At 32.1% G+C, this 25161-nt stretch overlaps 1 protein-coding gene across 2 annotated transcripts in view; it reads left to right on the top strand.

Moving 5' to 3' along the window:
* LUZP2 (leucine zipper protein 2) overlaps positions 1-25161 on the top strand; it is a 440045-nt gene that overhangs the window by 359204 nt on the left and 55680 nt on the right. For both annotated transcript variants that reach the window (XM_020286544.2, XM_020286543.2), the window contains exons 8-9: positions 2467-2541; positions 12283-12447. In XM_020286544.2, coding sequence (XP_020142133.1) covers positions 2467-2541; positions 12283-12447 — 240 coding nt within the window. The remainder of the gene's footprint in view (positions 1-2466; positions 2542-12282; positions 12448-25161) is intronic.

Raw genomic sequence — 25161 nt, 5'->3', positions numbered from 1 at the left:
GTAAATTGCCATGGTGCTGGTAGGAGTTTCTTTTAATATGCTAATATGTTATAAGCAGGGTATAATTAACAATGGAGATAACCTGAGATCATTTTTCATTGCCATGTGTGTTCTATTAATAGCTGGTTTTGTCTGCTTCTTTAATGTGTTCTGTTTTATTAGAGACCTTGGTTTGGACCTTCTGACTCCTTATCAAGCAGGACCTGATGGTTCTCTATCTCAATCCTATGTATTTATGGAAGATAATATTTCTACTCATAAAATGAACTACATGAGATTTAATATAAGTTTGAAGTCTCTCACATTGCCCCTACTGATTCATTAACTTAGAACAATATCTTTACCATGGCAGATAAAGCATTATTTCATTTTTCCCTTCCCTATCTTTCCTTCCTACCACTTGTCCCTTGTTTCATATGCTCTGAATAGACTAACTTGTTTTAACTCAAAATCACCAAGTTTACATACATCAGAAGGTCTTAAAAATATCTGGCATGATTTGGTTCTTCTCATCACTTAGGTCTCTGCTCCAATTTATATAATCAGAGTGTTTTGATAACCTCTGTCTATATCAATTAGCTTTTACTATGACATAAAACAAAACCACAACTCTGAGGGTGAAAGCAAGAATTATTTATTCATCTACTACAAATGTATATGGGTTGACTGGGGGTCAGTGATCTGGGCTGGGTTCATGCATGACTCTACAGATTAACCAGCTTGATTATCTACCAGCACCTTGACTGTATCCATACAAACTTAGTAGCAGTAGCTTTCCTACACCAGGTTAACTCAGTCATATCTTTTCATAGTGATGTCAGAAGAGCCAAAGAACAAGCCCAGTTTCATAAATATTGCTTACATCCCATTGACCAAATAAAAAGAACACAATCAAGTCAAGAAGATATATGTACTTTACCTCTTGATGGCAGGATATGATAAGTCATATGGTTTACGATATGTATACAGCAAGAAGGGTGATAAAGGTTTTAAATATGGGTCATTGATATAATCTCTCACATTCTCCATTCCCTCTTTTAGCTTTATTTTCTTGACAGCAACTCTCACTATCTGATTTTATATATGTATTATATATTCTGTCTCTCTTTGTGGACAGGGATTTTTTTTCTTCATCATTATATTATCAGTGCAGAGAATAGTTTTTGATTAGTATTAAAAGTTTAGTAACATTTCTTAACTTATGATGTGATTTAATGAATTGTGATAAGTAATAAAATGTCAGCATTCATAAAGCAAATTGAAATAAATGTATTTGATTATTCTTGCTGTCAACAGATACTAAAATCAGCTGGAGGAGGTAAACAAACTAAGAAAATAAGTTTGTAGGTCATTTGAGGGAAAGACTTTTTTTTGTAGTAACTCTGCAAGTCCCAGGGCCTGATACACAGTGCCTAGAATACTAGGGATCATGAGGATTAATTAAAAGATGAATTGACAAATGAAATAACAATGATATGAACCAAGGTGGTGCAAATGCTGTATGTAAGCTGGTAATAGTATTTCCAGGTTTTCATATTCCTCATTTGAGCTCTGGTAGCATGGTGTAAAAAATTATAATCATTTCTGGTTTAGAAAAGTCACATATTTTGTCCCAAATCACATAGCCAGGAAGTGGTAGAGGCAGGATTTTAATGGCCAAATGTGAGGCCATTACTGTTTTCTTTTAATGTCACAGATATGACATCTGCAAAGGTACAGAGATATGATAGAATAGAGTGGTATATGGTGTTAAATCTCAATAATAAAAATAGAGTGAATACTAGTGTATTAGTCTGCTGCCATAACAAAATACTGTAGAGTACGTGGCTTAAACAATGAAAATTTATCTTCTTATAGGTCTGGATGCTAGAAGTCCCAGGTTGAGTTGCTCACAGGTTTGATTTTTTTGTGAGGGCTCTCTCTGGCTTGCTGACAGCACCTTCTCACTGTGTCCTCACATGGCTTTTCTGATTTCTGATTGCAGAGAGATCTCTGGTATCTTTTCCTCTCCTTGTAAGGACACGAGTCTTTTGGAATTAATGCCTAACTTTTATGAATTTATTTAATCTTAATTATTCTCCTGAGGCCCTGTCTCCAAATACAGTCACTTTAGGGGTAAGGTGTTCAACATTTGGAGTTTGGGGGGTACAATTCAGTTCATAACAACCAGAAACATAACTGATAGATTTAAATCACAACTACTTTTAGGACTTGTTAGATTTTAAAATTAGATGTTTTGGTGCAGAATTTAGTGCATAGTCATCAAGGAGTGCCATTTTCTTTACACTGATCAAATCATCATGGAATATAGTATTTTCAAACTGAAATCTAAATGAATCTCACAGGGTATGTATTTTTTTTTCCTTTCTTTTCTTTTTTCTTTTTGTCAATGAATGACAGATCCTTAAAGTAGATGGGGAGCTTATGGAATTTACTGTAAGGATTTGCCTTTCCCTTATTTTACAGGCCCAACAGCTAACTGATCTGGAACAAAAATTGGCTGTAGCCAAAAATGAACTGGAGAAAGCAGCTCTTGACAGGGTAAGTCTATATCCATGAACCATAACAATTTTGGTTTTAGCAGAAAAAGCTAGAGTATATGCATTGCTTCCCTTGACTTATTAATGTAATTTCAGATGCTATGCATATGAGGTGGTTATAGAATTCATGAATGTATGATATTTCCTTTGAAATCCAATTCTTGCTATTTTTTTGCTGCTACAGCAAATTGAAGTTTCAGTCTTTGTATGTTCAAGACTTAATTTTTCACCTCAATTGTGTAATTGAGGTGAATTGTTCTATAATGGTACAATTGTTCTATAACACATTGAATAAATATGCTTTAAAGCCCCAACTAAGGTGACTAAAATGTCTTATGTTAACTCTGGAAGAATGACTTATGAAGAAAATGAAAGCAGTCATTGACATCAGATTGTTATAAACAGTTTTTAAATGTATGTGTCTTAGAATTTGTACTTATCTATTTCTACTTGGAAACATGCACAAGGACATTAAATGTAGCAATGTTTGTATTAATAATAAATGCAAATAATTTCTTACTACTAGAAGAATGAATGTATATATTTTGTATTGTTCTATACCCAAATTTTGAAATGGCCATCACAATTTATTATTAATGAATGCACATTAATATATTCCATCTCATCGACAACATATGTTGAATAAAATAATCAAGATTATATGTAAAATATCTGACAATTGTTCAAATATACAAAGAACATTTATAATAATAACAAATCATATAAATGGAAAACATAGAAAGATACAGACACATAAAATTTATTTATATAATTTTCACTGGGATAAGACTGAGTAAAATGACACTGGGAATGATTATAAAGAGCACTTCTACTGTATCTCAAATATTTTATTCTCCAATAATTGTACAGCTTCAAATACATAATATTTAATCCATACAACCACATATATGTTGTATATACAATATATAGCTGCATTATATAGGCATGTATATATATTAGATAAATGAAATCTATATGAATATTACATATATGTGCATATTATATTCATGTATGCTTATATATCATTTATATATTTTACAAAATTATATAAAATGTTATATTACATATACCATATATATTATATAATCAAATGATTCTTTTTAGCATTTAATTCAGATTGATCATTATTTTTATATTGCTCTGTATATGCTCTTATATTTTTCAAAATAAGTTTTTTTTTTTAATTGAAGAAAGTCTTCTATCTGCTGTCCAGTGCTTTCTATTTTTGTGATCACAGCTTAGTAACCATTTCATTAAGAAATTAAGCAAGTGGGATGATGGATTGCATTTATAGACTTTTTTGCAATAATACAGTGTATACATTTAGCAATGTGTAATAATACGGTGTATACATTTAGCATTTACCTTTCTTTGGTAAAGAAAGGAGGTTTCTCTAAAATGCCAGTTTGAATCATAGGTGTTTAGGTACAGAAAAAAGGATATATAACATAATGCTGATTCTTTTGGGGCTTTACTGATATCCCTCTCCCCACTTCTTATTACGGAGTGATGTGAAGGACAAGGTTAAAATTATCCTTTTCAGGGACTTGCATCTCACATAGGCTCATTTCTTTACTTTGGTATGATCAAACCTTCATAAGTAACATAGTGAACTTCATAACAGGATATTGAGAAAATGCTATCGTAAAGAAATCAGGACCTTTTGTGAATTCTAATAATATTCCTTCTTAAGGTTTAGAACTTTGCGACAAATGAGGATTTCGAATGTATAATTAGATATTTTAAAACTTTACTGATTTGTGATTGTCTTATTATATATTAATTTATCCAACTTATTAATATTTAATAGTTTTAGGAGAGCCTGGCTGCTTTCTGTGGACTAGACTAAGTATAATTCATCCTACTGAGATCTTATCTTTATATTTTTTAATTTATAGAAAATAAATTTATACCAATTTATGCTAGTCTCTGACCATATCCAACTCATGCTATGTAATATTATGCTAATAAAAATGTGTTTTATAACATAAACAGAAGTAAAAACAAAGACCATATGATCATCTCAACAGATACAGGAAAAGCATTAGCAAAATCCAGCACCCGTTCATGATAAAATCCCTCAATGAACCACGCATAGAAGAAACTTGTCTCAGAATTATAAAAGCCATATATGACAAACCCACAGGCAACATCATACTGAATGGTGAAAAGTTGACAGCATTTTTCCTAAGTACTAGAACAAGATAAGGGTGCCCATTATGACCACTTCTATTCAACATAGTGCTGGAAGTCCTAGCCAGAGGAGAAAGAAAAAAAGGGCATCCAAATTGGAACACAAGAGGTTAAAATACCATGCCAATGATATAATTATGTATCCAGAAAACCCTAAATAACCCACCAAAAACCTCCTAGAATTGATAAATAAATTCAGCAAGTTTTCAGAGTTACATAATTAACATACAGAAATCGATAGCATTTCTATATTCTAATAACAGTCAAGCTCAAAGTCAAATCAAGAAAGCAATACCATTTAAATAGCTGCAAAGAAAATAAAACATGTAGGAATATATTTAACCAAGGCAGTGAAAGAATTCTACAAGGAGAACTACAAAACACTGATCAAAAGAATAATAGATGTCACAATCAAATGGAAAAACATCCCTAGCTCATGGATAGGAAGAATCAATATTGCTAAACATACCAACCATACTGTGCAAAGTGATTCAATGTAATCCCCATCAAAATACCAATGTCATCTTTCACAGATTAAGAAAAAAATCCCAAACTTCATATAAAACCAAAAAAAAAAAAAAAGAGAGAGAGAGAGAGATCGAATAACCAAAACAATCTTAAACAAAATAACAAATCTGAGGACATTGTGGAATAGAATACATAACCCAGACATAAAACCATATAGCTATGACCAACTGACCAAACAAAGCAAGCAAAATCATACACTTGAGAAAGGATGCTCTATTTGATAAATGGTGCTGGGAAAATTGAATAGCTGCATGCAGATGAGTGAAATAGGACCCATATTTCCTTCCATATACAAAAATTAAGTCAAGATGGATTAAAGACCTAAATGTAAAACCTGAAACCATAAAAATTCTGGAAGAAATCATAGGTAAAACTCTTTTAGACATCAGCCAGCCTATGCACAGAATTTATGACTAAAACCCAAAGGCAAATACGACAACAACAAAAATAATTATATGGGGCTGACTTACATTAAAAGAAAGTTCAACACAGCAAAGAAATAATCAACAGAGTAAATAGGAAACCTACAGAATAAATGGGAGAAAATATTTGCAAATTATCCATTCAACAAATGACTAATATCCAGAATCTACAAAGAACTCAAACAAATCAGTAAGAAAATAAATAAATAACCCCATCAAAAAGTGGGCAAAAGACATGAACACATATTTTTCAAATGGCCAAAAAAATATGAAAAACTGTTCAACATCACTAATCATCAGGGAAATGCAAATTAAAATGACAATGAGATACTACTTTACCACTATCAGAATGGCCATTACTATTAAAAAATCCCACCCCCAAAATAGATGCTGTCATGGATGTGGTGAAAAGGAACATTTATGCATTGTTGGTAGGACTGTAAGTTAGTACACCCAATAAGAAAAATAGTATGGAGTTTCCTCAAAGAACTTAAAGTAGACCTACCACTCAATCCAGCAATCCCACTACTATGGATCTACCCAAAGGTAATGAAGTGATCATATCAAAAAGACATTTGTACCTGAATGTTTTCTTTACCAATACAATTCACAATAGCTAAGATGGAATCACCCTAAGTGTCAATCAATCAAAGTGGATAAAGAAAATGTAGTGTTTATGTATTCATACACACATATACACACACACAGACACATACACACCATGGAGTACTACTCACCCATAAAAAGGAATGAAATATTGTCTTTTGCAGTGACTTGGATAGTCCTAGAAGCTATTATGCTAAGTGACGTATCTCAGGAATGGAAAACCAAATACCATATGTTTTCACTAATAAGTGGGAGGTAAATGATACATCCACATGGTCATAAAGTGGGGTAAAGGACATTGAAAACTAAGAATGGGAAAGCAGTGAGGAGGGTGTGGGATAAAAACTTATCTATTGGGTACCATGTACACTATTCTTGTAAGAGGCACACTGAAAGCCCTGACTCCAGCATTATACGATTCATCCATATAACAAGAACACTTGTACCCCCTAATATTTTGAAATAAAAATTATTAAAAAAATTGGTATATGTCTTTTTATAGAATTGGTAGAATAAGAAAATCAGAGGTAGATATAATCCTAAAATTCAACTTGATCACATTTGTTTTAATCCTTTTTCTACCATTCCTGCCACAATTTCTACAATATACTTTAAGTCCTAGAAAGACATAGAATTTCCAAGATTCTCTATCAGCTCGGCCTTCTGTTAGTTTTTATCATCTCTGGCTCTTGAAATATTCTTCCTTAAATTAATTGATTTCCCTGAGTTGACTTTGTATAATCCTTTTAGCCAGTCAATGACTAAATAGTTTTGAAATACCTTTTGTGTGGCCATCCTGTTCTAGGTATTATGGAAAATAGAAAATATTTAAGACGTGGTCTTGCATCTCACATATCTCACAATTTTGTCCAGTACCAACAATTAGGAAATAATTGCATGCTGAGCCATGAGGCAATAAAAGCAGAGAGAACAAATTTGCATTTTGTAAGAGCCTGTAGGTCACATGGAATGGTATAGTCACAAAACACTTTCTTGGTAAGTTATAATTTGGCCTGAGTCAAAGAACTCAGGATTAATATATAGTTGTTCCTCTCTCTTTAGTTTAACCCATTCTTATTCTATGCTTTCCTTCTCCCAATTTCATCGCTCAACCCCCAGAATTATGTGCCTAGCCCATACCATGCAACAGTCTGCATTTTAGGATGAGAAGCTGTTATGTTGCAGTGGTTAAATAATAGACTCCAGAGTCAGTCTGCCTGTGTTCAACTCATAACTCTTCCATTGAATGATAATGTTCAAATCCCTCCAATTCTTTATGTCTCACTGGGAATAATAATACAACTTACTTTATAAAGGTGGGAGGAAAATTACATGCATCAGAGAAGTAAAGTACTGGGAACAATGTTTCACAAATGGAAAACACTTTGTAAGCTTAGTTGTTATAAAATCATAGAGACTGCCTTTCTGTTAACAGTTCCCTCTTTAACCTTCAGAATCTTGTCACTCCTTTTGGTATAGTGAAATATAAAAGCACTTTATATTTCTGGGGGTTGATTTTAACAAATCTTATGTAAGATCCATATGAGGCTCATAAATTGCAGCCATAAAGTCAGGTAGAAATGCTAGCTCACTTCAAAATGGATAAAAAACTACAGTTTAATGAAATTGTTCTTCACATCTCTTCATCATCTTTATATGAGGCTTTTTTATACTCTTCAGGTGTCTACCTCCTAAGAGTGTTATATCTGGGCTTCAAATAACCTTAAATACCTCATAAATATTATGAAAACAACATCTTCATACTCCAACTTGGTTCTTATGACATATTTAATGAAAAAGTCTCAGTTTTCCATCCCAATAATAGTAATAGTAATATCAAGAACTAAGAATCAACCTTGAATTTCCAAACAATCAATTATTTATATGGCAATATTTTATGAATTATAGTTATTTTCAGCTACTAGAATATAAAAACAGCTTTATGATATGAAAATATGTCAAATTTTCACAATAAAAATTTTTGCATAGTATCTGACCTCACAAAATTTTGCCCAGGAAAGTGTGCATTATTACATCCCTATTATAAATGACACACTAGGTGACCTACACAGACTCCTATGATTAAGTGATAACAGAATAAGAACTCTTTTTGCCACAGCACAAGGTCTATTACATAGCATGAATGTAATAAATAGTTATTAATTGAACAGGTAAATGAAGACTTGTCTTAAATGAATGAACCTGCTATTTATTCTACATACAAGGGCCCCGGACATCACTAGAGCAGAGATCCAAAAATGTTTAATGACTTTCCAGGCCTTACAGAGCTGATTTCATGACAGACATTAAGTTATGGGGAATGGCTTAGGCTTTCCAGCCCCTTATGGTCCTTCCGGAGCTAGCAGCTCAAAATTTTGTGTGTTCATCCAAAGGAATTTGGATGAACATGAATAATGTAAGTTTTCATTTTCCTGGAGGTTGGATATTAGAGGCATGGTTGGTCTCTGGGAGATAGATCTTGCTGTCCCCAGAAAATGCATTTCTCTGAGAAAAGTACCCATATGCGCACACACAAAAAGTTGCTTTCTAAATATTTCACCATGTTAACATCACATATACATGATAATTTCTTATAAGCTTTCCATATTCTATAACACAAGTGCTAGCATTTTTAATATATCAAATAATAATTTTCTTATATTGTGTATTAGATAATACACAAGATAAAGTGAAGAATATTTCATTATGTTATCATGTAACAGAGCACCAGCCTATATCCCTGGAGGATTTACTTTATTTTTTCATTTAACAACTATCATTTAAAACAGAAACTGGTGATGCTGCAGAAAATGCACCAGCTTCCAAGAAATTACATTCTATTAGGAGTAGGAAAACAATAAGCATAAAACAACAAGATAATTTGAAATACTGGTAAGGACTAGATAAGATATACAATTAGGATATGGAATAGAGACTTTAAGGAATGAGATTCTTGGAAAGGGTGATTAGGAGCTGTTTATGAAAAGATAATACATGAAATTAGACAAATTTTAGGTAGAGGTTTCTATATGGATATTTGGAAGAAGAGTTCTACAGGCAGAGGAAACAGCTCATGTAAAGACTATAATATGGAAATGACCTTGTGATGCTTGAGAGGCTATAAATAAAGGACATTATGACAAACAGGAGATTTTATTTAAGGAGTTTGCATTTCACTATTGTGTGATAAAACAAGTAGGAAAAGTGGTTTGCTGCAAGGAGGGAAGGACTGGGCAAAAACAAGACTATATGCAGTTTGCATCACTATTTCATTGAGTAATATATTGTTCTAGCAAATTTTAAAGCAAGTAGTAACCTGCAGTTTCAAAACAGAGTGCACCTAACAGAATAGATGAAAAAGTAATGACATGATAGTGTAAAATAATTCTCTGGGTCTTTCTCATAGAACTTGGTCAAGCCAAACCTGAGTAGTATTAGTAACAGGCTCTATTGAGTTAAAGGGATTTAATGGGGGTTAGGTAAAAAGATAAGCAAATTAGGGCAGGATTGCTCACAAATCAATAGGACCTCTATATACTAATAACAGACAAGCTGAGAGTCAAATCAACAATGTAATACAATTTACAATAGCTACAAACAAAATAATATATCTAGGAACATGCTTAACCAAGAAGGTGAAAGATCTCTATAAGGAGAATACAAAACACTTGTGAAAGAAATTATAAATGGTGAAAACAAGTAGAAAACCTTTCATGCTTATAGTTTGTTAAATATTCATACTACCCAAAGTGATTTACAGATTCGACACAATCCCTATTAAAATACCAATCTCACATTTCATAGAGCTATAAAAAGTAATCCTAACTTTGCTTGGAACCAACAAAGAGCCTGAATAGTCAAAGCAATCTTAAGTAAAATGAATAAATCTGGAGGCATCACATTACCTGACTTCAAATTATACTATAAGGTTATCATAACCCAAACTTCATGGTATTGGTATAAAAGTAGAGACATAGACCAATGGAACAGGATAGAGAACCCAGAAATAAAACCATGTACCTACAACCAACTGATCTTTGACAAAGCATACACTATACACCTGGGAAAGGAAGTCCTATTCAATTAATTGTGCTGGGAAAACTGGACATCTACATTGAGATTAATAAAACAGGCCCCTGTTTCTTGCCATATCCAAAAACTAATTCAAGATAAAGACTTAAAAGTAAGGCATGAAACCATAAAAATCCTAGAGAAATAAGTAGGAAAAACTCTTCTAGACATCAACCTAAGCAAAGAATTTATTACTAATTCCCCAAAGCCAAATAGAGCAGTAACAGTAATAAATGAATATGGCTTAATTAAGTTAAAAAGCTTATGCACAGCAAAGGAAATAACAGACTAAATATACAACCTTTGTATTAGGAGATAATATTTACAAACTATGCATCTGATAAAAGGTTAATATCCATAATCTACAACAAACTCAAACAAATCTGCAAGAAAAAAAAATACAAATAAAATGTGGTCAAAAGAGGTGAATGGAAATTTTTCAAAAGAAGAGACATAAATGTCCAAAAAACATATGAAAAAGTGTTCAACATCACTAATCATTAGAGAAATGCAAATTAAAACTGCAATGAGATACCTCCTCTCCCCTGTCAGAATGGCTATTATTACAATTTCACAAAAACAAGAGATGCTGGCATGGATGTAGAGAGAAAGGAACACTTATCCACTTGTGGTGGCACTGCACATTAGTACAGCCTCTATGGAAAGAAATATGGAGAGTTCTCAAAGAAATGAATGTAGACCTCCCATTCAATCAATCAATGCCACTACTGGGTATCTACCAGTAGAAAAGTCATTTTGTCAAAAAGACACTTGCACTCAAATATTTATTGCAGCATAATTCACAATTGCAAAGATGTGTAATCAGCCTAAGTAAGTACCCATCACAATTCCTGAGTAGATAAAGAAAATGTGATATACATATACCATGGAGTACTACTCAGCCATAAAACTGAATGAAATAATGTCTTTTGTAGCAACTTGAATGGAACTAGAGACCATTATCCTAAACAAAGTATCTCATGAATGGAAAGCAAACACCACATGTGCCCACTAATAAGTGGGAGCTGAATGATGGGCACACATGAGCACAAAGAGGTATAAAGGACATTGGAAACCAAGAAGGGCAGAGGGTGGGAGGTTACATCTATGGCTACAATGACCACTGTATGCTATCTATAATGGTGACGGGCACTCTAAAAGCCCTGACTTAAATATTACACAAGGTATCCATGTAACACTAATCTTTATAACCCTTTAATATTTTGAAATAAAAAAAATCTTTGAATCTTTTTTCTTCATAGTAGAGTCATAAAAATATCATCATAAAAATCATAAAAATATATCAACAGATGTTTGAAAGCATGTAATTATTCCTTGCATATGAAAATGCTTGAAATATTGTGATATTCTATCCCAATATAAGAAATTGTTTATATTATAATTTATTATCACATTGGATTCACTCCTATTCCCTAACAAGGTGAAGAAAAAATGAATATTTTATCAGAGCCAAATTTATTTTTCCCATTATGTGGAGAAATTGAGTGGCGGTATAGGCTAATCTGAGAAACACAGGTACCTATTTTTGCTAGAAAAGCTATTCTTAAAGTTGAGGCTATTAAAAGACGGGAGGATTCTCAGAAGAATGTTTTTTACTTCAGAATAACCCAGAGTATATTTCCTTTTTAGCAAAGTTTCGTGATAGAAATCATGTCAATTCAACAGAAAAAAGTAGTATATATCTCCTGAAGTTTAGTGTTCAAAATATGTCATGAAACACATTAGCTCCTCAAAACAGACTGAGTGTGGATTAAATAGTAAATCATAAGAGAATCTATAAAATGGGCCATTGCATTTGAAAACTGATGTGTATTTATGTGGGGAGTGAGTGTAGGCCAGGAGGAAAAGGAGAATAGAAGCAGAGCCATTGTAAAAAATGTTAACGCTCCTTTTTCTTGTAGGAATCACAGATGAAAGCAATGAAAGAGACTGTACAACTCTGCTTGACATCCGTTTTCCGTGATCAACCTCCCCCTTTGAGTCTAATCACGTCAAATCCAAATCAGATGTTACCTCCCCCCAGGACAATTGCTTCTAAGCTTCCAGTTGCGAGGGCTATAAGCAAGGTACATTTTATTCATGCTTTGAAAAAGGAACATCGATTAATGTACTCTCTTTAAAAAGTTCATCCTATATAATCACTGGAGTGGATCCAAGTAGGATATAGAATTCATTGAAAGATTAGGAAGAAATTGGAAATAGTAACCCAGTTGCGAAGTCTCCGTAGTCACTTGGAGAATGTTGGCAGGCAGCTTTTCTTTAGTAGAGAGCCCGGCTGTTTCGAAGGCAGGATAATCTAATTGCTAAAAATAAAATAAAACAAAACAAAATAATTTTGGAATAAGTTAAGAGAAAATAACTTGTATTACATTTCAACAAACATGACAGATCTGATAAGGAAAATATTAACGACTCTTACAAAAGTACTTTTTTTTTTTTTTTTAAGGCCATAGCCTTAAAAAAAACTGGCCACATATTAGAATCTTAGGGAACTTAAAAAAAATACACTTAAGTGTACTTAAAAAAAAAAAGAGAGAGGAAAAAAAAGGGAAAAAAAAAAAAAAAACTCTGACAAGTGGTACCGAACTTCAGACCTATTAAATCAGATTCTTTCAGGTTGGACTCTAGTCATCAGTAATTTTTAAAAGTTCCAGGGAAACAGCCCAAGTGCCCATCAATCCAAGAATGGATTAATAAAATGTGGTATATGTATACCATGGAGTACTATTCAGTTCTAAGAAACAATGGTGATATAGCACATCTTATATTTTCCTGGTTAGAGCTGGAACCCATACTACTAAGTGAAGTATCCCAAGAATGGAAAAACAAGCACCAGATATATTCTCCAGCAAACTGGTATTAACTGAGTAGCACCTAAGTGGATACATAGGTACTACAGTAATAGGGTATTGGGCAGGTGGGAGGGGCGGGTATATACATACATAATGAGTGAGATGTGCACCATCTGGGGGATAGTCATGATGGAGACTCAGACTTTTGGGGGGAGGGGGGGAAATGGGCATTTATTGAAACCTTAAAATCTGTACCCCCATAATATGCCGAAATAAAACAAACAAACAAACAAACAAACAAACAAAAAAATACAAGGCTAAATAAATTTTATAAAAGGAAAAAAAAATTTTTCCAGGGTATTTTAATGTACCTCCAACTTTGAGAACAACTAATTTAGACAAATCTTTTTCCAAATCCTTACAACCACTCTATGTTAGATGAGCAAAGAACATTTCAATGGTGTTTTTTTTTTTTTCAGTGGTTTCTACATTTAAATAAATCCTGACATCAAGAAATAGTTATTGGAGAAGGGAGTTTACTTTAGGGCAGTATATTAGAAAGAGCTGGCTTTCTGATCACTTGCCTTAGTTAGGATCACTTGCTATTGAAATGAGTGTTATGGATACCAGCCTGACTTCTAAATGCAAATCTCTAGGGTTGAGCCCTGAAAAAACTGAGATTCACTAATGTAAACACCTAATGATGTGTTGCATCCGGGACTTTCTCACTTCTTATTTCTGAAATCCCTATATTTGGATTAAAGAGAATAGATTAGAGAAATGCTACTTTCAGGATGGAGAGTCAAAAATAAGTGGAACAAAACAAATCTAATCTACTGTTTTTATCCGTACCTAGTCAATTTATTGACTATATAGGTTTAGTTTGTCTAATCTCACTATGATATCTTAATATGTCTCTGTCAAAAATTATCTTAAAATATATATTTCCATTCCATCATATTATTGCATTCAGTTTCATTGTGTACTGAAGAGCCTTTCAAAATTATGAAGACATTATTTTTCTCCTTAATTTTTTTCCTGCCCTTTTAATAAAAACTCTAGATTCAAAATGTGTGTTTAACCAAACTCAGGCAAGAAAAGTACATAATAATATACTTTTATGTTCATCATAAAAAAACCCTAGGCAAATTCTTTGAAACTGGTCATTGGTAAAATGTGCAGCTACCCAAAAATCTCAACCACCTACCAGGAAGCCACACCCTGACTGCCTTTAGTATTGGTTGCTAAGGGAGGAGGAACACAAATTCAGTCTCATTATGTGTGATGACTTTGGGCAAAGCAGCTTAGTAATTCTATGGGCATGTTGTATTTGTCTCTAACTCAAAATAGATTTGTTTAAACCAATTATTAAAATCGGGCTCTTTATGACCCTGAATATGTGGATGAAATTACTGATTTTTGCTTTAACTGGTTTTCTATGAATAAATGCCCTGTCATAGAAATAAATAATAAATATTTATTGTTTCTTTTTGCTTATCACAGAAAAACATAGGAAAGCATTCATATGAGCCTGGTTTGGTGATAGCTCATTTTTCAAAAAACAATAACAGGAAAATGCAATTGTTTAAGATAAAGTTCAATAAGTCTAAGTTAATGTATGATAGAGCATTCTATTTTACACATTAGCATTAAAAGCTTGTATGGTATTTATGTTTTACCCATATTCTTTATCTTTTTAATAGTGGCAGAAATTATTTTTTATGTATCCCGGGGCTTAATTTCTATGCAGACATCTCACAGATAATATTTTTAAAATCCTGAATAAAATAACACGATGTGGGTATCTGTAAGAAAAATAAACACTTCAGTCATGAAATACTTTTCCTCTGTGTACAAAAAGGTAACTTGCAAATGAGGACATCAAATGGTAAATTGTCAAATTTGGCTAATTATAGCCACGGTGATATGATGTGCCTGACTGAGAGTTGTGACTTAATCAAATCTCTTGATTGATCTGTGCCTCAGTTTCCTCAGTGCCAATCTCAGAGTCTTATTGCTATGTGAATATTCAAAATAATAATTCTTATTTTCCATAATGTCTTCCCAATTTTACCTACTTTTACTTGGTTTTCATAATTGCCAACCCTCTTTAGAGGGGTATAAGAATGATTTTTCCTGAAATCTGTGAAACATATCCAAGTAAGCAATTTTCAGCTTACATATGAAAAAAGTCAAAAATTTATTTTTTTTCCTCCAGGAGATTGGGTAATGCATCCTAACTTTTTATTCCCGTGCCTCTGTGTATCTGTATGTGTATATATATATATATATATATATATATATATATATATATATACACAAATATTACATACATATATTTTGTCACTATGGCTTTTAAAAGCCATGTTTTCATTGGAGGAGATGTTCAAAATTACAAGATTTTGGAAAATAACTTATTTATTGATAGCCCTACCTTTTTATTTATTTATTTATATTATGAAGTATGTCTGTTAAAAAACCCATTGGTCTTATGGCTAAAGTTTCTGCTGAAGACTTTCAATCAAGTCCATCAGCTTCCTTTTTGTAGTTACATTATCCAAAGTTATTATGCCGGTTTGAGTGAATTTTGTTCTTCCCTCCAGTTAGAATTCATTTTTCTACTTCTGCTCTCAGATCTCTGAGAGTAGAGTGTTTACTACTCTTGGTTCTGGGTAATGTCTTGAATCCAATTATGTCTACATCTGCCTTTCTCTTTAGAGGGAGGCGACTGTGCTTTGTTCATCAATCTGCCTGACATTATTTAGTGTCCAGAATAAAGTTTCTGGAGAATTCATTTTAAATGACATTTGCTGTGTGTTCTCTTCTTATTAGATATTTTCCTCATTTAGAAGTTAGAAAATTACATATTGTGAGTGCTTATTAGATGCTTTGTATTCTGCCAAATTGTTTTCCATCTATGTAACAGGACCCGTAGTCACTGGGGATGAAAATTTGAAGTGACACAGCCCTAACCTTTTGGAGATTGCAGCCTAATTCTCTGTAAAGAGAAAGCAAGAAGAATGCAAGGGATGTTCTAAGTAGTAGATCAGGTCATCTTTTGTTTGTTTGTTTTCTTGTTTGTTTTTTAGTATTCTAAATTACATATTCAAAATTGCTATTGTTAAATATAAAGACAAAGGAGAGAGTTGGATCTAAATGCACATGAGATGTTGTATTATTAAATATTAATTATGTGTACTTAAAATTAAATACATTTTACTTAAAACAATGTGATAAATACCAAATCTGCCAGAGAGTGTTATTATCTATTCTCTTGGGTTATTGTATCTTATGGCTCTGTAAAATGGAAATACTAAATGATGGCATGCTACTGCATATCTCTTTACAATTTATATATTCATTGACATCATTGGTAGATTGACATTAGTCATATTTATACCATAGAAATTGACAAGATATAAATCAGGGTCCCCCTACGCCACAGAGCTAGTGAATAGCATGTTCCTGTGTGTGTTTGTGTGTGTGTGCATGTATGAAACATATAAGATAGGTCTGCTGAGTATGATAGATATTATACAAACAATGTGTAATCAGTGTATTTTTTTCTTTTCTGCTGGTTGTATAGTAGAGCTGCATGCAAGCAGTGCTCAGAAAAGGCAAAGCAATTTATGAACTAAAAAGCTTAATTAATAATATTTTGAAAAATTGATTTTTATAATTTTTATATGTCCATTGTAATGTTTGATTTAATTATGTTCAATTAATTATGAGATTAAATTTTACTTTATATAATTTTGAAAATGTATACATATACATATATGTATAAATATATACATATAGAAAACATATCACCAAGAGATCTGACACTTTTAGAAGAAAAAATATGAATTAGTACAACAGATATTAGTAATGATTAATAATTAGTACAGATATCAGTAATATCTTTGGTGTTTAGAATTGCATAATATGGAGTTTAAGAGCTAGGATTCATTAGTCATACTAAGTAAAAATATCTTTTCTGCTACTTTTTAATTCTGATACCTTGATCAAATTACTTAACTTTTCTGGAGACTCATCTTCTGTATCTATAAAATGGCGATAATAACAGCACCAACCTTTCAGAGCTGTGGAGATCAAATAAAGAAATTTACATCAGCAGACATCATGGTTCCTGACACTGAGAAAACAGTCAATAAAACATAAAATAAGTATTATAATAACTTGAAGCCAGGAAAACATATGAGAAAACTTAAAGAAGGTTTTCATTAGGATACTACTTTAATATTAAACAAAGCTAAATTATTTATTCTATATTTTCAAGTTTGAGAATACATTTATTCAAATAAGTACAACTTTGGTTTTTTTAGCATAAAAGTATAGCAGAATCCTTATAATACATCTAATGTCAGGGATCATAACAGTAAATGCCATAAAGAAAAGAGAAAGTAAAAAAAAAATAACAGAAATGAGAAGCAATTCAGATAAGCAATGCAGATAAACAATGAAGAAGTTATGCTATGAAAACCCATATATCATCCACATCCCAGGCTATTACCATTTTTTGGCTTTGTCTTTCTTTCTGTGCAACTCACTGCCTTGAACGTTGCTGCAGTTTATACCGTTAAAGGTCACAACTGTAGTATCTACTTAATTGGACAGGATGATTTGCTAATTTTTGTTTAAGTTTTTAAGAAATGCCAAAATCATTTCAGAGCAGCAGGCAACTGTGGCCCTATTCAGGAGCTTAAAGACATCCAAGTAAAAATTTTACTCTGCTTGGTGCCTGCACGTACAGATAGTGCCAGGTGAATTTTTATTTTTCGCTTTTCTGCCAAAAATCTGTTGCAAAGTAGTTTTCAAGAACTCTCAAAACAGTGCACCTGGAATAATAATACACCAAGGTTCTCAACCTATGCCGCATTTTTAAATTACTGGGTGCTTCAAAAATACTCATATCTGAGTGCCAACCCTCCAAATTCTCATACAAACCAGCAGGAGTGGAGGTTAGTTTGGGGGATTACTCAAAGCTCCCAGATTATTTTAATTGACAGCCAAAGTTGAGTGACAATCATTAAGAACCTTACTCTAGGAATAAGAAGGGACTTTCAGAAGTAAACTTGTCCCTTCTCCCCGCTTTTCTGCTTTTAGAAGAATTTCTCAACTAGCCCAGAGGTAATCAGTTTCAGACAGCTTTGTTTTTCAACCTGCTGTCTCTCATTAACTAACCATTTCGTTATCTGTAACATCTACTATCTCTTGCCATTCTTTACATACCACAAATATATATTTTATATCTTCACTGCCTAGGATTATAGTGAGTATAAAAATAAAGATGTGAGTTGAAAACATTTTTATAAAATGTTACATTACATCAAAGAAATTTTGTTTGGATTTTATTTTGGGCTAGGAAGCATTAATATCTTTTTACTCTACAACATATATGGCATCTTTGTGTCAATGGATATTTTAAGTTAAAATATCCCATATATTACATGTTGCTTATGAACATATGTATTATATATGCACATAGATATTCATATACTTATTTTATAAATTATAAAATATATATTTAAACTGGTAAATGTAAAAATTGAACTCAAAGGGACTCTGTGATATTTTAGTTTTAGGATTTGTACACAAGTTTGTACATAGAAATGGTCTGAATCTAAGTCTTCATAAGGTTGGATCTACTCATCATTCTAGATACATATATATTATGAGAAAGTTAGTTATGGAAATTGATTACTTGGATGTATCTATGAATGTCTTTCAAAGACATTTGTTAGCAATATGGAGTTATTATTTAATCCTAAAATTAAAATAAATCAGAATAAAATACTCTTGATGGAATATTTTATGTTCTTATGTAAGTCTAGGAAGTCATATATATATATGTATATTCTGAGAAAACATCACTACTGAATATCTTCTATGTTACAAAAGAATACCCACTAAGTTCTATTTTATTTTCCTACATTTTTATATTATTGAGACAGAGAGTAGAATGGTGGTTATCATCAGAATTTCCTGGACACTCATCAGATAGCAATGACTTTCCTGGTACCTCTACTGTAACAAAAATTTAGTTATCTTAAAGGAATTTTAGTTTCTATTTACCGCTTTTATTCATAGGGAAGAGAGACCCTAGCTTCCTCTCCATTGCTTATCAATACCAGGGGTATTTTGACAGTAGAAATTGTTGTTTGACTTTTCATCATCTCTTTAGATGCAAATCTCCAACAGATCTATTTCTTCATACAGTTGCAAAAGGAAAGGGTATCTATAAGGAATTTATTCAACTTATTATTGTCATTATAAGTTGTCAGTATTTCTTTCCACTCCAGCACTTATTCATTCTTTTTTTTTCTTTATCTTTAAGCCACTGGCCCACCATTATAAACTTTTAAACAAGGAAATCCTGGCCAGATTAGAGATTTAAGAAGATATACAGGAAAGCATTAGGAGGACAAGATGCTACAAGCAAACAAGGTTGTTTGGACAAGAGCATATTCTTGGTGAGAGACAGTGAGTGGCAGTGAGGAAGCAGAGGACATGGATTTGAGAAATGTAAAAGACATAAAATTTGGAGGAATTTGTGAAGAACTGGAGATGAGAAAACTAGATGATTATTTTAAGGAGATTGGCTGTGAAGAGGCGGGTGAACAAATGCAATGGAGGTGGTTGTTTGTAGGATAGAAAGAGATTTGAGTACAGTTTTAGAAATAGAGAAGGGGAAAAATGAAAAATATATTGAATACACAAAATAGAGCTACATATTAATCATAAGGATGCAAAAATTCCAGAAATAGCAGTAAGAAATATGAAGGTGATAACAAGATGAGGAGTTGGACATGGAAAGGAGTAGGGACACACCAACTGTTGAGATGGGAAATAAGATGGTAAAGATGAATGAGGATATGGGTAAATTTTGATGTAGATGGAGGGGAGTTCTAAAGGTGTGATACCTCAAGACCTTTAGTTTATCAGTCAAAATTAGGTCCTTACTGACTTTAGAAAAGACTCCCCTCACACAATACAAATGTGCTAGAAAACCTTGATTAACCTGCTTTCACATTCGCACTAACTTCAGTTTCTAAATCCCCTCTATTTCATTCCTGTGAGTGTACTGCTTTGTTCCTCAATCCTACAGCGAGAAATATGAGAAAATTCATTTGCTCCACTATCTCAAGAAATTAAATTAGGGAACATGAGATCCAATAAAATGAAGTGTTACTTCAAATAAAATTTACCAAAATAAAAAAATATATACCAAAAGATAATATAGATTAAACTTAAAAAATAAATTCAAAAGAAAATAAATTCATGTATGGTCAAGTGAATTTTATATTATAAATCAAATGTTCTATAGAAATTAACTTATCTAGAATTCACTAGTGTCGTATATGCTAAAACTATCTTCTTATAGACAATGTTACATTCTAATCTGTTTTGCCTAAATAGCATCATGGTGCATGTAGAGAGAAGCTAAAAATATTTTTTTTATTTTTAATTTTTGGTCGTTTTTAGGCTGATTTTTAATGATCTCTATAAAGCATTAGCAAGCTCCATTAGCTAGGCACCCTGAATATATTGGGTTTTCTCTTTAATACCACTGTTCTGCAGGACTGTGTTAAAATTTGTGGCTAAATGTCTAATACCAAGTGCCAAGAATCATGTCTAAGAGCAAACTCTGGAATTCAACAGACCAATTTTAAATTCTGATTTCTGCCAATTATTCAATTGACATATGAATGATACTTCGAGCAATTATGCTCGAGACTTTGATTATTCCTTTGTGAAACAGAGCTAGCAATGCAAAACAATGAGCCCAATAAACCAAAATGTGTATGTGCTAGATTTATAGCATGATACCAGATATGTAGTATGTCCAGTGTTTAAGAGAATAGACCCCAAAGGCAAACTGCTGAGTTTTGAATCTATATCTGCCACTAGTTAGCTGTGTAAAAGGGGCAACTTTTTGAACCAATTCCTTACCAGTATAATGCAGGGATAATAATGCTATTTTTCTGAAAGGATTAGTATGAGGACAAACTAAATATTATTAGTTTCAGATGTATTGGGCCTAATGTATTTTTGTGTGACCATCTCTGGGAATGTGTCATCAAAAAGCTCTAAATAGAGTCTGACAGTAAGAAAATAATCTGAGTGTTCACCAGAAGGATTTGCACAAATAAAACAATAGGGAACATAAGATCTTCAAATTTGCTGAAAAGGAATTATATTATTTTTACTTGAAGTGATGAAAAACTAGATAATTATTGTTCATGTTGATCCACCCTCAATGCACTGTGAGTTGGATGTAACTTGAAAGAAAATTAGAAGTCATACCCTTGCTTTTTATCCCACTATGGAACACATTGATATTCAGAATTTTATGAAATCCTAGAGAGTCTGTTTGATTCCCCTACAGTGCTGGTATTGGGCTTTCCTATGACATATGTGGTTATCTTTGATCTCTTTATGACAGCAAAGATATTCTTTGAGTGTTTGTAGCTACGCAACCTAAGAAGTTATTTAAATCAATTATATTCTAAGAGCAAAGTTTTCTTTCTTTCAGAATATTATGCAGGTTCTTTTATGAAGAACAAAGATATATGCATATAGGTTTAAATTTGCTGCTGTTTGTGTTTGTGGTAGAATGAAGGAAAAAAGATAGATGGTAGTAAGATATATGAATGGATAATTTAATGCAAGATGTTACCCTTTTTATTAATCATATGTATTGGAGGTTGTCCCCATATAGTCACTCATAGAATAGGCAATTATAGTCTGTTTACAGTTGCTCAGATGTGAACTTAGAAAGATTCTCTTTTTTCATTATCTTACAGGAGTAATTCGTGATTTACTTATTTTTTATATAACTCTTAACATATGGCTTGTCAGATTGGTTATAAAGTCTAAACTGTCTGAACTTTTAAAAGACTGGTCTTGTTTAATTCCATATGCCAAATACTTATCAGAGTGCCTGAAATATAGCTGGTATGTGAAAGGAGAATGTCAGAAATATACCAAGGAATAGACAAAGACAAATAAATTCAACTATAAACTCATTCATCAAACTATTGTTGGTCAAGCTTTAAGACTGTACATCTCATATCATAAGTAAGATTAATTCCAGGATATAAAAATTATATTGAGAAGTCAAAGAGCCTAATCAGCTAGATTCCAAATACATTCTTGGTTTATCATCTTTTTAAAAATGCAAACTACATTTTTAGAACATTAATACTTTATTTTCTTATGTAAACTTTGTATTTTATAAAGTTTCCTTCCAAATGCTCAATAATAATGATAAATAATTTGAGTATATATAGTTGTTTATGGATATTTTGGTAAGATATTTACTACTTCATCATAATAAATGCAGAAGATCTTACTCTAATATCTTACTTTAAAAAGAAACTAAAATCTGATCCCAGGTTTCTTATGCCAAGTCTAGTATACCAAACCACTCTCTCAAAATGAGCATTATTTGGAATATGCGAAATATTCTAATCAAAAGGAATGAAAATTTGAATATGCAGTGCTTCTTATACTCTCATAGCACTGTTAAAATTTATAGGGCACTTATCCTATGCTTTGCTCATTGTTAATGGCTTTTTACAAGTTTTCTCAGTTAAAATCAAGAACACTGTGAGGTGATTCTGATAATATTCTATATTATCAGTGAGAAAACCAAGGCTCACAGAGGCTAATAACACATCCAATGTCTCAAAACCAGATCATTGGCAACTGAGGTCTTGACATCGCCTGTTTTCTGGCTCTGGAATTTTTTTTTCCTTTTTATTTCATCATATTATGGGGGTACAAATATTGTTAAGGTTACATATATTGCCTTTGCCATCCCTCCCCACCCCCCACCGTGTTAGAGCTTCAAGCATGTCCATCCTCCAGGTGGTGGTGCGCATCACACTCATTATGTAAGTATACACCCATCCCTTCCTCCCCACTCCCACCTGCACACCACCTGATAAAAGGTTTTTGGTTTTCTTTTTTGACATTTTGGTTACATTTTATACCTTTGCCTTTCCCTAAGAAGGGTTAGAGGTAATTTGAGAGCCTGTTCATCACTGACATCTGATGTGGTTCTAATACCAACTGACTCATGTTTGTAAAGACATGTAAAAAATATTTGGAAATTATCATTTAATTTAATTCATTCCAATGCAATTGCCTCTAAAAATAACCAATTTTTAACAATGTAACATTTATTTGAACTCCAAGAAAGCACTAACCAAGGCAATAGAATACATCTGGACATTTTTGAGGGATTTGAGAGTCAAAATTAATCAAGATAAAAATCCACTCATTATTTAACATTCCCCGAATTATTCTCTTTGTGAAATGAGACATGAGGAAGATGAGATTTCATAGCTGTCATTTGGTACATAAAGCTCAATGGTCAGACACACACACATTTAGAAATGTTATGTATTCTTAATGACATCGCCATTTACCTTTGGAAAATACCCATTTTTATCCCTTTTATTTTTTCTTGCTCTGATATCTACTTTTCTTGCTATGACAATAGCCATAGCAGTTTTTCCATAATTAATGTTGCATCTTTTTCAGTTAGTCTACTTGTAACCTATCTGTACCTTTTATGCAAATATTTTGTGCCATTCTCTGAGTTGTATTTTCACTCTATTGATGATATCATTTGTAACACAAAAGACAAAACTTTTTAGAATTTGATGAAGTCCAACATATATATTTTTTTTCCTTTGCCACTGTGCTTTTTCTATATTTAATAACGTGTCGCCTATTGTGAGGTCATGAAGGTTATCTCCTATGTTTTCTTTTAAGACACTTAGTTTTTGCTTTTACTTTTAGGCATGTGATCTAATTTGAGCTCACTTTAGTAAAGACTATTTTCCTCCATTGAATTATCATGATGCCTCAATTGACCATGATGCAAAGGTTTATTTCTGGACTCTCCGTTCAATTCTGTTAATCTATATGCCTAAATTTCTGGCAGTGTATATTGACTACTGTTGATTTGTAGTATGTTTTAAAATTAGGAAATGGGTTCCTCTAGCTTTGCATTTTATTTTCAAGTCTGCTTTGGCTATTCTTGGTCAATGCATTTACATATGAATTTTAGGATTATCTTGTCAATTAAAAAAATAATTCAAGCTGGAATTTTGAAGGGATGACATTAAATCTTTAGATAATTTGGGGGTCTATTACCATCTTAACAATATTAAGTCTTAAGTACTTTATTATTTTCTATGGTATTGAAACATTTCCTTAATTTAATTTTTGAAATGTTCTTGCTAGTGTATAGAAATACAATCCTTACCAACTTTTTAATAATTTGAGTATTTTGCTTTTCAGTGTAGCTCTGCTATCATTATGGTCCCTGTATGCATTTTTATTTTCTGAGTGTTGCCTTGGGGTTTCCCAATAAACATTTTGGAATTATCATAATCTACTTTGAAATTATATTATACTGTTTTACTTTACACAAATGTAATTATCATAAAACATTTTATTTCTCTTTTTTATACATTCTAACTGCACAGCTATAATAAACATAAAATCAGTTATCATTTTTGTTTTAAAAAGCTAATTACATACTTTTATGAGAAAAAGGTTTTCTTATATTGATTGTCGTATTTACCATTTCTGCACTCTCATCTGTATAAATTTAATTTTCCACATGACCTCGTTTTTTCCACTTGCAGAGCTTTTCTTAATACTTCTATTGTAGTTTTCATGAAGATAACTTTTTACATGCCATCTGAAAATATCTAATTTCATTTTATTTTTAAATTTTTGCTCTGAATTTAGTAATCTAGGTTGATAGATATTTTGTCTTTTAATACTTTAAAAAGTCATTCTATTTTCTTCTAGTTTGCAAAGTTCTCACAATAAATCGTATTCTTTTCTTTATCTTCCTTATATTTAATATGCATTTTATTTCTGAATGCTTTTAAATATGTTTTTATTTATTACTAATTATCATAAGTTCTATAATCATAGTTCTTAATGTTTTTAGTGTCT

Source organism: Microcebus murinus, chromosome 4, assembly GCF_040939455.1.
Source record: "Microcebus murinus isolate Inina chromosome 4, M.murinus_Inina_mat1.0, whole genome shotgun sequence".
Taxonomy (NCBI): Eukaryota; Metazoa; Chordata; class Mammalia; order Primates; family Cheirogaleidae; genus Microcebus; species Microcebus murinus.
This window is presented reverse-complemented; position numbering and strand designations above follow the sequence as displayed.